Source organism: Nannobrachium achirus (assembly GCF_963921795.1).
Source record: "Nannobrachium achirus genome assembly, chromosome: 11".
Classification (NCBI taxonomy): domain Eukaryota; kingdom Metazoa; phylum Chordata; class Actinopteri; order Myctophiformes; family Myctophidae; genus Nannobrachium; species Nannobrachium achirus.
Genome location: NC_137820.1, coordinates 52,581,458 through 52,594,962, shown reverse-complemented (window position 1 = coordinate 52,594,962; position 13,505 = coordinate 52,581,458). Strand labels below are relative to the sequence as shown.

The 13,505-nt window shown below is 44.6% G+C and overlaps 1 protein-coding gene across 1 annotated transcript in view; it reads left to right on the top strand.

The window, feature by feature from the left end:
• The window catches only part of deaf1 (DEAF1 transcription factor), a gene marked incomplete at its 5' end in the record, with an annotated part of 41,455 nt that overhangs the window by 20,400 nt on the left and 7,550 nt on the right, over positions 1–13,505 (top strand). Inside the window, one exon of the mRNA XM_080737173.1 lies at positions 4,927–5,046. Coding sequence (XP_080593299.1) covers positions 4,927–5,046 — 120 coding nt within the window. The remainder of the gene's footprint in view (positions 1–4,926; positions 5,047–13,505) is intronic.

Here is a 13,505-nt window from a genome sequence, read left to right as displayed (position 1 = left end):
TAGACCTTAATCGATCCCCACATAACTTTGACATTTTACAATGTCACCCCTACCCAAGCAGGTAAGCCGTCTTAGCCCTCAGGTGTAGAAATGTCGGCCCTCATGTGGTAGACCCGTGTTTGAATCCTAAGTAGGATATCAATCTTATGGATTGAAACGTTAACCTTCTCTTTCTTTTGCTATGATTGCCGTGTTGATTTATGTTTTACACTCTGGCAGACAGACAGATCATAATGATAAAGGTTGCTCGTTTGTTAATATTTGCATCCTTTTGAACTTGTTCTGGTTCTGGTTTGTGACTTATTAATTCACACAAATGACATTTTTGTCGTTGACCCATTTGAAAAATTATTTGGTAATTGAGATCCTTGTCCTACTGTCAGCATGCACAAGAAATATGTCGCTGTTCTGCCTAGTAGTATGCAAGATGTCCTTGCTAAGCTTCAAAAATGATTTCCATTTCTCTCAGCCACTAAAAGTGTCGGGTGCTCTCTGAGGATCGCTGTGGCCAGCCACTGTGGGCCAGATTAGATGGTAGCACACTAGCATTACATTACATCACTTGCTGATCTATATGCTAAAGCTATACAAGATATACAACGTTTTTGAAGGCCTGCAGACGATCGTTGCTGTTATTATCGCGAGGAGGGAATCTATCACAGGTTTGGGTAAAACATTCACGCCCCCAGTCACTACTTCACCAACAGGCGGCGAAGGGAGAAATCTTCCATCAAGCCTGACTCTGCAGACAGCACACAGCGGGTCGCGTGTAAATAAAAACTGAAACATTTCTTTGGTAAATAAAACTGTATTGTATTCTGTAAATAATTACGTTATTCTGCCAAAGCCAAAGTAATTGTAATTAATGTGTATTGAAAATCACACGCTAATTGTGTAGACTTCTTAGGTGTGTGTTAATGTATAATTATTTGCAAGATTACATTAGACAAGGGCTGCTAGGTGTAGTTCATAATAATCTGTAGGCTACTCTAGTTCAGTGTTGTTTAAGTGTATCTGCATTGTGAGCCTGGGGGCGTGAACGTTTTACCCAAACCTGTGATCGATTCCCTCCTCGCGTTATTATCCTGTTCAGTGAAAAAAGCGACGGCGAACCAATCATCAGAAAACTCCTGCGAAACGCCAACATTTTGAAGAAACACCCTTTTTTGCTTACTAAATGTGGGACTGGGCGGTTACCCCAGTCAAAAAGCCACACAAGCAAAACAAAAACATTTACAGTAGGTAACCCAGACTGCAATTTTGTCTGCTCTCATCCCACAAATCCATTCATTAACTCAGAATCACTGTGTGTGGGTTCACAGGAATTGTGTTCAGTCAACATGCCACAATAAATAAAGGACAATAACATTTGTGCAGTGTTGTGCAATATTACATACCCTTTTTTTAATCAAATTAGCCCCTTGCTGGCCTAGAAATCCAACTTCCACTAGGGCCATTCAGCTGTCTGCTCACTCTCTGCTTTCCTTCTGTGGATTCAATAAAAAAATTAAATAAAAATAAACACAAAGGGAAGCGAGCAACTAAGGGTGAATTCACACAGGCATGTTTTATTGCGGTTAAAATGAATCCTGAAGCGCATTGTTGGAAAATGCGCATTGTTTGGGCTGGTGTGAAGACTCTTGTGTATTCTGTTGCGGATCAAACAAACAAATGCAATAACAAAAAAAAAAGAAAAAAACCTGTGGTTTCTAATTTCGATGCGCAACAGCTTACTGTTGGTGTGAAGGCGATCTACGTAAAATGCTGGAAATGAAGCAAAATGTGTGGCCATGAAACATTGTGGTAGAGCCCTGCGCAGGTTAAATCACACTCCCGACCGTCCGCTCAATTTGATTTCTGACAATTACCACCTGTCCCCTCAATGATTTCATTTCTGACCGCCGATCCCTCCCGCATAGTTTATTTGTGAGGAGGAGTTGCTCACAGTCACAGATAAAGGGAAAGTGCCACAGGAGTCACTATTCTATATCCTATATAACATATAGGCTATAATATAATATAGGCCTATTTGTGAGTCTCTCTCTCTCTTTCTCTCTCTCTCTCTCTCTCTCTTTCTCTGTGCCAAATGGAGACGCGTTAAGGGCCATTTATAGTTACGTATGGTTGATTTTGTGTACGTTTGGGGGCGAGACAGTACGTACGGTAATTGCGTTGACATTCATACTACCGTACGGTCTCTGTGTTATAAAGCCTATATGTACATACTATATCCACTAGATGGCACCCAAATGCATCTTCCCAATGAGCAAATGCTACATGCTACATACATAGCGCCTACATTGTTGACAGAGAGGTTTATAGACACCCTTGGAGGATACACTCGGATTGAACGACACTAACCATCGGCGCTAGTCACTGTGCTGTCTGGGTATAATATAAAAAGGACTGGAGAATGGATGAGCGTGAATGGATGAGCGTGGACACATGCTGTTGCGACCGCCTAGAGCGCAATCTCAAGGGGGGGCGCCGCCGACAGTTAATGAGCCACGGTAGCCACCCAAACCGACCCAAAACTGCAAAAATCGCGTGCACGGGAGTGGAGAGAGACGCATTCGAGAGAGCTCAGCTGGTAGAGAGCGCTGATTAGGCTGACATGCGGGTCTGCGTCCTGGCCTGTTCACTGTTCAGCGTGTACTTGTGATTTTTTTGTTTGTTTTTTTACTTCCTCCTACGAAATGGATACAAGAAAAAAAGACGAAACATTTCTCCCTCTACTGCCCCCATGGTTGACACAAGTTCGCCACGGGTAGTTCATGTGTACGTACGTTCTTATCGGTTTTTATCCGTCGGGTTGAGTGTTGTCCGTAAGGTTACGGAGACAATCAATTACGTCCGGACGGCCGGAGGAACCGGATTAAATCACTTCTACATCCGTTTCTTGTGTATTCCTGTGGTCCTTAAGTACTACTATGCATGGTACTTTACGTGCAGGGCTTGGAGAGAGAGAGGCAGGGAGAGAGAGAGAGAGAGACGTTCTCCGCATAAATATATTTCTACCACTTTTTCTAGTCACATGTTCAAATACTGGATTCTGATTGGCTAAATTCCGGAGGTTATGGCAGAACAACCGCCGCAGTTGTGTGAGGACGAGATCAATGCGCCTCAGTGTACATCCGGGGACTTCAGGAGGTAGTCGGAACACCTTTCCCCCAACCAACATATGACGGTCGTAGCGGTCCTATGTTTACTAACGTGCGTACGACGTCGCCGATTTATTTGGATCCAATGCAATCCGCCAACTTTAAAGCCCCTTTTCTCTGAACCTATGCCTTTCTGGAAGCGAACAGCCTCTATTTACGGCCGGAACGGTCCTTCTAACTGACGTTAGCTTAGCTGTATGCTAGACATCTTTCTCTGCATGGAGTTGGCGTCATCTGGTGGTGAGTAGAAGATGTTGTTTGTGGAACTATTTGCTGTCGTCGCGGAAGTTTTATAGGCAATAATGATTGTAACTTAATATCCTTGCAAGTTACAACTATGTGTTTTCTTTCATGTATACGGAAAAAAGTGGTAGAAAAGCTATTTACCACTCGGGGTCGGACATTATGCTCTGATAATGTCCTGTGTGAGGGTGTTATCGGACTCGGCTTCGCCTCGTCCGATCACCCCCTCACACAGGACATTATCAGAGCATAATGTCCTCTCACTCGGGGTAAATTGCTTACATACGCTCTATAAGAGAGAGACGCTCCTCTGCATAAATATATATAACCTCTTGAACCCCTAGGTGGTCCAGGCAGGGGAAAATCCACCTAAAATGTATACCCAAATTGGAACAGTTGTGGACACAAAACTACAATGATTGTGGCTACTCTTGACCCACCAAATGTCAGCTAACCCCTGAAAATTCACAAATGCAGTGTAAAAGATCGCATTTCTCTTACCAAATTGTCCTGCTTTGATCACTTACCTAGGAAAAGATGATTGAAAAAGAACTCTGCCTATCGAAAATTTGCATTCTGAATAGTGAATGAGCCTCAAGACCTCATTGAAAACATATGCAGTAAAGTGAATTTAGAAATTGTAAGGTGTAATAATAATGTAATATGAGTAATGTATGGATGAAAATACAATGGCAGCTGATTATATATGCTGTAGGCCCACTGTAGCAATAATAAACAATGAGTTTGTAGCTTGATTTGGTCTCTATTGATTTATTGACATTTATTGACAGCTGTTCAGAGGTCAACACCTATTGCCCCTGTGGTTCAAGAGGATAAGCTCTATAAGAGAGAGAGAGAGAGAGATGTTCTCCTCTGCATAAATATAGAAGCTCTATACCTGTATTGTGGGATTTTGTGAGTCCCGCCGCTGTTTAAATTGGTTTGGCTGCCTGTGCCCGAATGCAGATATTTAAATACCACCTGTGCTCAAGTTTTGCGTTGGGCCCTGGTGGTACCGCGGGGTCCCGCTCCCGATGCAGGGATGTGGGTTTGAAGAATTTGTAAACACACAGGGGGAGAGGGCATTATACACAGAGGAGAGATGTCCCGTGGAGAGACCTGATCTAATGCGGTCCCTTGCTGCATGCGGTTGACAATGTGCAGTGTGAGCGCAAACGCATTAATTAAATATAGGCAAGAATGTTGCAATTTCACTCCTCCCAATCGCACCGAGTATACCAAATTATATGTGAGAATGCGCCCTAAATCTTATTTTCATTTTAGTTTTAACATTTGTGCAGTGGTGTGCAAATCCCATAACTGTGTGCAAAATTACATACACTTTTCTTTAAATCAAATCAGCCCCTTGCTAGAAATCCAACTTCCACTAGGGCCATTCAGCTGGCTGCTCACTCTCTTCTTTCCTTCTGTGGATTCAGTTACATTTTTAGTTTTAAGGTTCGCTTAATTAAAACGACACATGTTTAACATGTCCACTCCACCTCCTTCCTCTCTCTGGCAGTTACCGTGTCCCCGTCGGGCCAGATCACCACATCAGGCACGCTGACCTTTGACCGGACACCTGCCACCGCCATCATCTCAGAGGGCACGTCCCAGAGCGAGGTGTTCACCAGCACTGCAGGTAAGCCCACAGTAGACCTTCATTGATTGATTGATTGAAGAATTTATTAGAAGTTTGCAATAGAAAAAAGTACAGTTTCATGACAGTACAAATCACTGGTACAAGGTCTATTAAAAGGAGATCCTAGAAAGCCGAGGCTTATTTCCACAAGAACCACACTTTAACTCTTTCTGTGCGAAAACCGAATAATATCGGTTCTTTTTTCCATTCCAATACTAATTTTTTAATCTATTTCGCTTACCCTGAGCTGCTAGTAGCGACGTGGGTGGTCCTGGCTCCTCCACCGCTTCCCAGCGAGCCATTCTACTTGTCCCGATGATTTATTCCATTGAAAATGGTTTAGAAAAAAGTTTAGAGCCCCCCCAAAAAAACGCTGTTTCAGCAAGACGTATTAAGGATTACAAGAACCGACATTTTTCGGTTCCTTTAGTAAAATGAATTAAATAATCGGAGGCATTAACGATCGCCCCGGTCTAATTTAGCATCCTAGCACAAGGCCGCGATTCTGTTTACACGGCACGTAATGGGAAGAAAAGGCCGCGCCACGCCGCCCACTCCTATAGAAAAACACATCTTTACAGCGGATTTTCTCCGGATTGTGTTCCGAGGCCAGCAGACAAGTTATTTTGGCGGCTGAATAACTTTAGATCGCTCTTCTAAAAAATTATATAGTCGATTGCTAACTGATAGCTAACTTCCTCCGGCTCGCTAGCATAGCACTCATTCGAGTGAAAAGCCAAGCCAGTTCAGGCTGGCGACCCGGATGTGATAGTGAATGCCTACGGGAGAATGGCTGGCACTCTAGCGGCACCTAGCGGCGCCCGGCAGCTATTGAGTTAAGTATTTCATATAACATTGAAAGACAGACAAACCTCCACCGGCTGTCTGTCTGTCAGTGAGTCAGTGAGTGAGTCCGTCACACTTTTGCCCTGCTCATATCTCCACAACCGTTGCCCCCATCCATGCCAAATTTTGCACACACACTCCTTGACTGCCAAACTACAACCTCCAAGGACCCCCGGAGCCCCAGGGACCTGTAAAATATGACCAAATGTGCTCACACGTCACACGTCACACTTTTTCCCTGCTTATATCTCAGCACCCGTTGACCCGATCCATGCCAGATTTTACACACACACTCCTTGCCTGCCAAACTACAACCTCCAAGGACCCCGGAGCCCCAGGGACCCCCAGGTCCCTGGGGGACCCCCAGATGTAAAAAATGAACAAATGTGCAAAAATGACCAAATGACCACCCCAACGGGGCTGCTCACGGGGATTTCCCGGGGACCACCGACTCCTGGTGCTCCAGAACGGATGCAAAAGTGGTGGCGCCCCCAGTGGAGGACCCCCTGCCACTGCAGCGCACATAAAATGCCGTAACTCGGGCTAGGAGCGTCCGGGAGAGCCGGGGCCGGTACCTATTCGTCCGCCAAGGCAACGCGGAGACCCCACCCCTCATTTCTCACATGGCCCTATTCTAGCGCCACCTTCAGGCCGATTTTTAAAACACATTTTTGGACACTGCTCCTACAGTTTTTGCCCTAAAATCACGAATATCACTACACAGCATGTCTACACTCATGTCATCAACATGGATCAGGAAGATTTTGGAAAAACAAATGTTTGCCCTATTTGTGGAGATAAGCCACCTACGGTCGCTTATCTCCCGATTAGGGAGTCTTACTGGTCTAGGATAATATCAGGCGGTACTGCTGCTTTTATTTTATTTTGTTTAGTTTTTCTCTTTTTTTAACCTATTGATCAAGGTATGATTTGAAAGCTAGAAACGAACTGCAAATAAAGATTAAGTAAAAAGAAAGCTAGTGTGCTAAAGATGCAGACACAAATGCAGGGTTTGACTGATGGGAGCTTCCCAGTATAACCACATGTTCATATATGGGTCATTCCTAGTATTCGGTGCCATTTCAGCCTAGAAAAACTAGAAAGTATTCTTTCACAGGAAAAGAGGGCATCTTCAGCTGTCAGAAAAATATACCTGTCCAGCTTAATTCATTATTTCCTGAATCTTTGACCAAATGCATTACACATGAATGGGACGAATGTCCCCCCGGTTACAGGTTTGTAACCGGGGGGACATTTTATGCTAAAGATGGTAATTACTCCTCATGTAATGAAGAATAGCACATCTGGAACACATATATTTATCAACCAGTAGGGCGGGGGTTCTAGCAGCCAAAAAAGCTGTCTAAAATGTGCCAGAATAATTTAGTTTTGTATTAACTGTACGATATGTAAGCATATTCATGGTGGCGAAAGTAGCTTAGTTGCTTGCCAGAGTATTGAACACCACATATGCCAAGCGGGGAACCGGTAGGATTACTGGTCTGCTGGGAATAGGCCTTCGTGACCCCATGTCCCGCTCTTCTATAATAAAATCAGTTTGTGTCTCTAAGCCTCTGCTTACAAGGGCTTGTGAATGCGAGTGTTGGCTTCAATGGCTTCATGGCTTGTGCTCTCTTCTGCTACTTGTTGGGGAGGAGCTGTGTGTGTGTGTGTGTGTGTGTGTGTGTGTGTGTGTGTGTGTGTGTGTGTGTGTGTGTGTGTGTGTGTGTGTGTGTGTGTGTGTGTGTGTTGTGTGTGTGTTATAGGGAGAGGAGTGTCCATCCTCTTCACGCTTGTCGCAACAACCTTACTTCACTTTTTTAAACGTTTCTTGATTAAAATATATTAACCAACGGCACCTCCCCGCGATCCCACTTTGGGTTGGGACCCATAGTTTGAGAACCGCTGGTCTAGCTCAAGTGCAAGTTGAATTATCTAAGGAGGGTAAGGGAGAGTGTTATGCGTTCCGTTTCCCCTCAAAGACATTCAGAGATTCAACAGTTGTGAATGTGTGTGTAACTGTTTTAACCACTTAGACCACCTGATACTTAGTTGACCTGGGTCCCCTAGGGGTCTATTTTCGGTGTCCCCACTTTTTTCCCCCTCTACACCAAATGTCTTTGCCAAAGATTGCCGAACTTCAGGCTCACAACCCATCGTGAGCTTGTTGTTTTCCGAATGTTTGCGTATATGACAAGCCAAGAAAGTTGTAATACAATGCATTACTGACCCTGACAAAATAAGATAGATATTACTGCAGTCACATGGGGACAACAATAAATCCTTTTTTACATTAAATAATCAGTCATGACCTTCTGTTAGGACATGCAAAAAATGCTTGACATGGGCACACATATTGCATATACAGTGGAAATTGCTCATTAGTACGATCACTGTGTTGAAACTGAGTCAAAGTGCTTCTGACACATCCTCTTGCTCAACCACAGCCTGTGTAAGGGGGGTTCTCTAACCCTCTGTGACATTACCTGTTCCCACTTCCCTCCCGTGGGTCACACAGGATATTTAAAGGTACTGCTCCCAGCAACAGTGGCATTTTGACCTTGTGTGTCCCACCACTACATGCGTCACGTTCCTAAACTATGTCGGTGGAGGTACCCCCCCCGCCCGCCCCAGAAAATGGCTCTCAGTTCCTGCACCAGACATCCCAGCAGTCTCCATGAGTGTCTCCCAGAGCCTATTCATCATCCTATCATGCGCCAGGGATGCCCGCGTCCCCATTTCTGCATGCCTATTGGCTGACACACATACTGTCCCCTCTTCCTGTCCAATTTAACAAGGTCCCCAGAGACGGCGGCCTCGTGTTTCTTCCGGGGAACCCCAACGTACAGTATAAGCTCTTACTGGGCCTCTCTCTCTCTTGTTTCATGTCCGACTCTTTACTTTACCTTGTCCGTCTGCTTTCACGAGAACAGTGCTGATTGTGATGTGGATGTGGCGCCAAAGGCTCTCCTGAACCTGGTGTGAAAACTGTGTGTCTTCTTGGGTGTCCTTTATATACAGACACAGTCAGACGTTATTTCATTGAGTCACGTGCACACAACGTCCTATCCTATATTAAAATTGTCTTTACTCTTTAAATGCCAGAGTTAAAACATCGTCTATAGCACCTTTGAAAAATCATAGAATATTGTGCTTCGCAATGATCCGCCAACAGTTGTTCTCAAAAGACGCACAGGGGTCTTCTAGAGTCTGGGAAATGGGTGGTTGAATTGTTGTTTTCGCCAAAAAGCAGCAGAAAGCTTTTCAAAAGCTAAATGTTATCACGCATAAAAGCCAGATTGTCTTTCTGTCATATGGCCCTGCTTCCACACTTCAAGGTTGATGAAGTACCCAGGGCTTTGTTAGCTGAGGTGGGTGGTTGGTCACCCAAACTCTCCGCTGGTTCAGTGAGCCGTCCCAGCAAGCACGGTCAGGACCTGGACCAATCAGTGACGTCTTGATTGGGCCAGATGAAGTCAAACCATGACTAGTCAGATCTGGCCTAGATTATCACCCGATTTCAACCAACATAAATCCTGCCCACAAAAACAGACGTCCTGGATTAATCAGAGAGGGTCCGATCGAGACCAGATAAATACCATAACTAGTCAGATATGTATATGTACCTGTATATGTATAGAATATAACCTTACATGCTCATATTTCAACTAACATTACAAACAATAATAATAATAAAAAAAATCCATATGACGTCCTGGTAATGACGTCAAGATCATCCCCATATGGGCTGTGATCTGGTCTAGTTCTGAACGTCACCGGAGTCACCGGAGGAACAGGGAGGGGGGTTTCTTTGAGAGAAGCTCGGCTACTCTCTACTTTCAATAATATATTCCCCCCTCCTTTGGGGTATTTTTTGTCACTGCACAATTTGCACATGGTGTGTGCAAAGTGTCCTCTGTATTTACCCCTCCTAGATATTATGAGGAACAGTGGGCACTGGGCACTATTAATACAGTGCTCAGGGTGTAGCTAGGGGTTAAGTGTCTTGCTCACGTACACTTAGCCTGTGTGGACAGAGGGGTCTAGCTTGTATTCCATGGTACGGATTTGGTGCCCTTGAGTAGTGCCTAGGAGCCGAGGCAGATCGGTGTGATGTTAACAACTTCAGGCCTATGTACTTTGTTGTATGATCAATAGTGAGCTCTGAAAGCCAGGCAGAAATGACAGGGGCTCTGTATTCAGGAGTGGTAATTTAGCCTCAAACCTTTTGAAAAAAAACGACTGCAGATATGATATTGATTATTTTTAAATGCATGTTGTAGAACCTTTTAAGTGGTTTCGTGAACCAGGTCCCATTGCTCTTGCTCCAGCCTCCAGCCTGCCCTGTACTGTACTGTACGTCTCAGACACCCAGCAAGTATCTGGGGATGACGGGGATCAGCGAGAGCCATCTCCCACCCTCCCTGTTCTCATTTAGAGAGCCCCCCCTCTGACGTGGTGTCATGCTGCCATTCCCTTGATTTCCTACGCCCTTTTTTCTGTCTCTCCTTCTTATTCTTTTCCCTCTTGCTCTCTTTCTATATCGTTAGCACTCTGTCTGTCTGTCTCTCTCATCCGCTCACTCCCCCATTTCTGAAGATCACACACACATACACCCTTGCATGTACTTGTCAGGGGCCACACACTCACAGCGCTGGACATTCACCTAGCGCTAGACAGTACACACACACGCTTGTCAACACAATCCACACCACGCTCACATATCCACTGTACCTGTGCCACGCTGTTCTTGTTGCTCCCGCTGACCTGCCTGCAAAATCTTCACACAATTAGACCCGGGGCTCAAGATGGATGCCTGGTTATTTTAGGAGACGTCTAGAAGCGGAGAGGAGCCCGTCTGAAGCCCCAGACTGTTCACCTCAGGCAACCGTGACTTTTATCAGCCTTTTTCCGACCATGATTAAAGTCTGGGCTGTCTGCGCTACAGTATATACACTGTAAAGTCTGTAAGTCTCCAGTGTTGATGTACAAATGTAACCATTCATCCAAAGCGTTTTACACTGTGCATTACATTCACACACAGTACAGGAATGGACCTAAAAGGGTGCAAAATGCTTTGTTGCTCCAGTACCGAGCACTACCGTACCTTTGAACAATGGTGCATTCTTGTACCTTCTTGTCTGTACCTCTAAAGGAACATTTCTGCGCTGGTGCTGTTTTTTTTTTTTCTAGATCCTGGTACCTTTGAGGCAAAAATTACCGTTATATTCGGAGACATTTTTTACAATGATTTTCATCAATGAATTACATGAATCAAGAGTAATCAATGTGTTATTGAAAGTTCACTTGGAGATTTAGTTGAACGGTTGAAATGTTTTCAACCTTTTCAGTGAACTCTCTTTTTTAAACATATTAGAGACTGTCTATAGATACAGTATTTTTCATCAGGACAGAACGATGTGATAAAAGCACATGGATTTCATCAGCCTATTATAGTTCCAAATGGTCTTTGCTGAATATACTGTAGGACCCAGATGGATGTACCTAAACTCTCTCTCTAGGTCGCCCTCAGACGAGCCTTCCATCGTTGCTTCCAGTCGTCCCAGTTCTCCATACAACTTTCCAGCTCGTTTGTGCTTTGCGCTCCTGAGTACCACGTATGTTAGTGTGGGAGGCCCTTGTGACCACTGCCCATGCGTTGGTTCTCACAGCACCAATTTGCTGGCAGGCAGCTCCTGGTGTCTTTGGCAGTATCCTGCTAGTCTCATTCATTCCTAACCCTCTCGCTCACCCTTGGTATTTCCTCATACAGACTCTTGTTGGTAACATGTGCACTCTTGCTGATAAGTACTGCACACAACATTCTAGTGTGGCTCTGGCTGCATTGGCTCAGCAACAATAACAATGGAACTGTAATGGAAATGCCTGCTATACTTGGTTGCACTCACACACACACACACACACACACACACACACACACACACACACACACACACACACACACACACACACACACACACACATCACTCACTCACTCACTCACTCACTCACTCACTCACTCACTCACTCACTCACACACACACACACACACACACACACACACACACACACACACACACACACACACACACACACACACACTCACTCTTTTGTTCTCTTCAAGATACCGTACCTATGATCCTAGAGTAGGGGTCTTCAACGTGTTCAGGCCAAGGACCCCTTAGTTGAGAGAGAGATGAAGCAGGGACACCCACAACCTGCTCATAGATTCCATATAGTTTCATCGTTTGACAGCACAATCATCAGTGTATTTTGGATTCATGTCAATTTGTGTTTTCAGATATTTAACCACTTGAACCGTTAATACTTAATAAACTTGACCCTTTTTCCCGTCTACACCAAACCTCTGCCGAAAATAGCCGATCTAGTGAGCTTGTAGATCTGCTATTTTTGGCTAAAGTTCTCAGATATGGACCTAGGGTTCAGGTGGTTAATATAAAAAGGAGAAAAAGATTTAGAGGACCCCCGTAGTAGCTCTGCTAAATGCCTGAAACTGCACTTTCTCTCCATCTATATTTGCTCACATTTCACTTTCTCTCAGCACACATCATTTTAATTAATTATACTGTATATGCCTAACTGCCCTTTGCCTTTCTGCCGTCACATTGTAGTTCATCTCTCTACGTTTCACTCTCTTCGTCTAACCATCCTCCCATTTGCCCTGACCCTCAGCACCTATGGTATACCTCCTGTTGGTTGGGTGTGATTGGGTTATTATCTCATGGCCCCGCTATCTCCCATTGATTTGTTTTGATGATTTCCATCCCCAATGACTTGTCGTTTAAGTCTTGTGAATTGTGCATGTGGCATGAATAATTCAGCAAGCAATTTGTGATCGCATCGCTTCTCCACCGCTCGCCGTTCACACACAGCGGTGCACACACAGCGGTGCACACACAGCGGTGCACACACAGCGGTGCACAACAGTCGAGAGCCGCCTTGATTGGCTGCTTAAAAAGTCCCCCCAGTGAGCTCTCTGATTTGTCAGATAGATCGCTAGAAGCACCTTGATTGACAGGTGGAGGCGGCACGCTTAAGATCACTTTATCACAACGAGTTATTGTGTTGTATAACCACCTTCCTCCTCTTCGTTGCAGAGTAATCCTTAACTTGTTCTATGCTAAAACAAAAAGGAGAACTGATGATTTAATAACAAAGATATATTCCAAATCAGCCAGGGTTGTATCACTCGTAAACAACTAAAAAGAAATCACGGCTTGTACAAATGTGTGGCCTCCCTCTTCTCTCACTGAACAAAAAGTAAACACCGCACCAAGCATATCCCATAATACCCCTCTGCAGCCCGCCAACTACTTCAAGGCATACTTAAAGGCACATACCCCTGGCATAGTGTACATACAGTATAGTATACTGTAGGGTTACAGTTGTTGTAGACATACAGCAGTAGAGCAGAGCCTACTGAATGTCACTGAGTGAATGGGCATTATTACACATACTCACACACTTGCACCAAATCTGTTTTGAGTGCCTTGTGTGGCAGTGTGAATTTAGGACAGTGTACATCAGGCTGTGTTATCCAGTGATGGGAAAATCCCTTGCAGACAGATTTGGGCCTGTCTGTTTTACACACA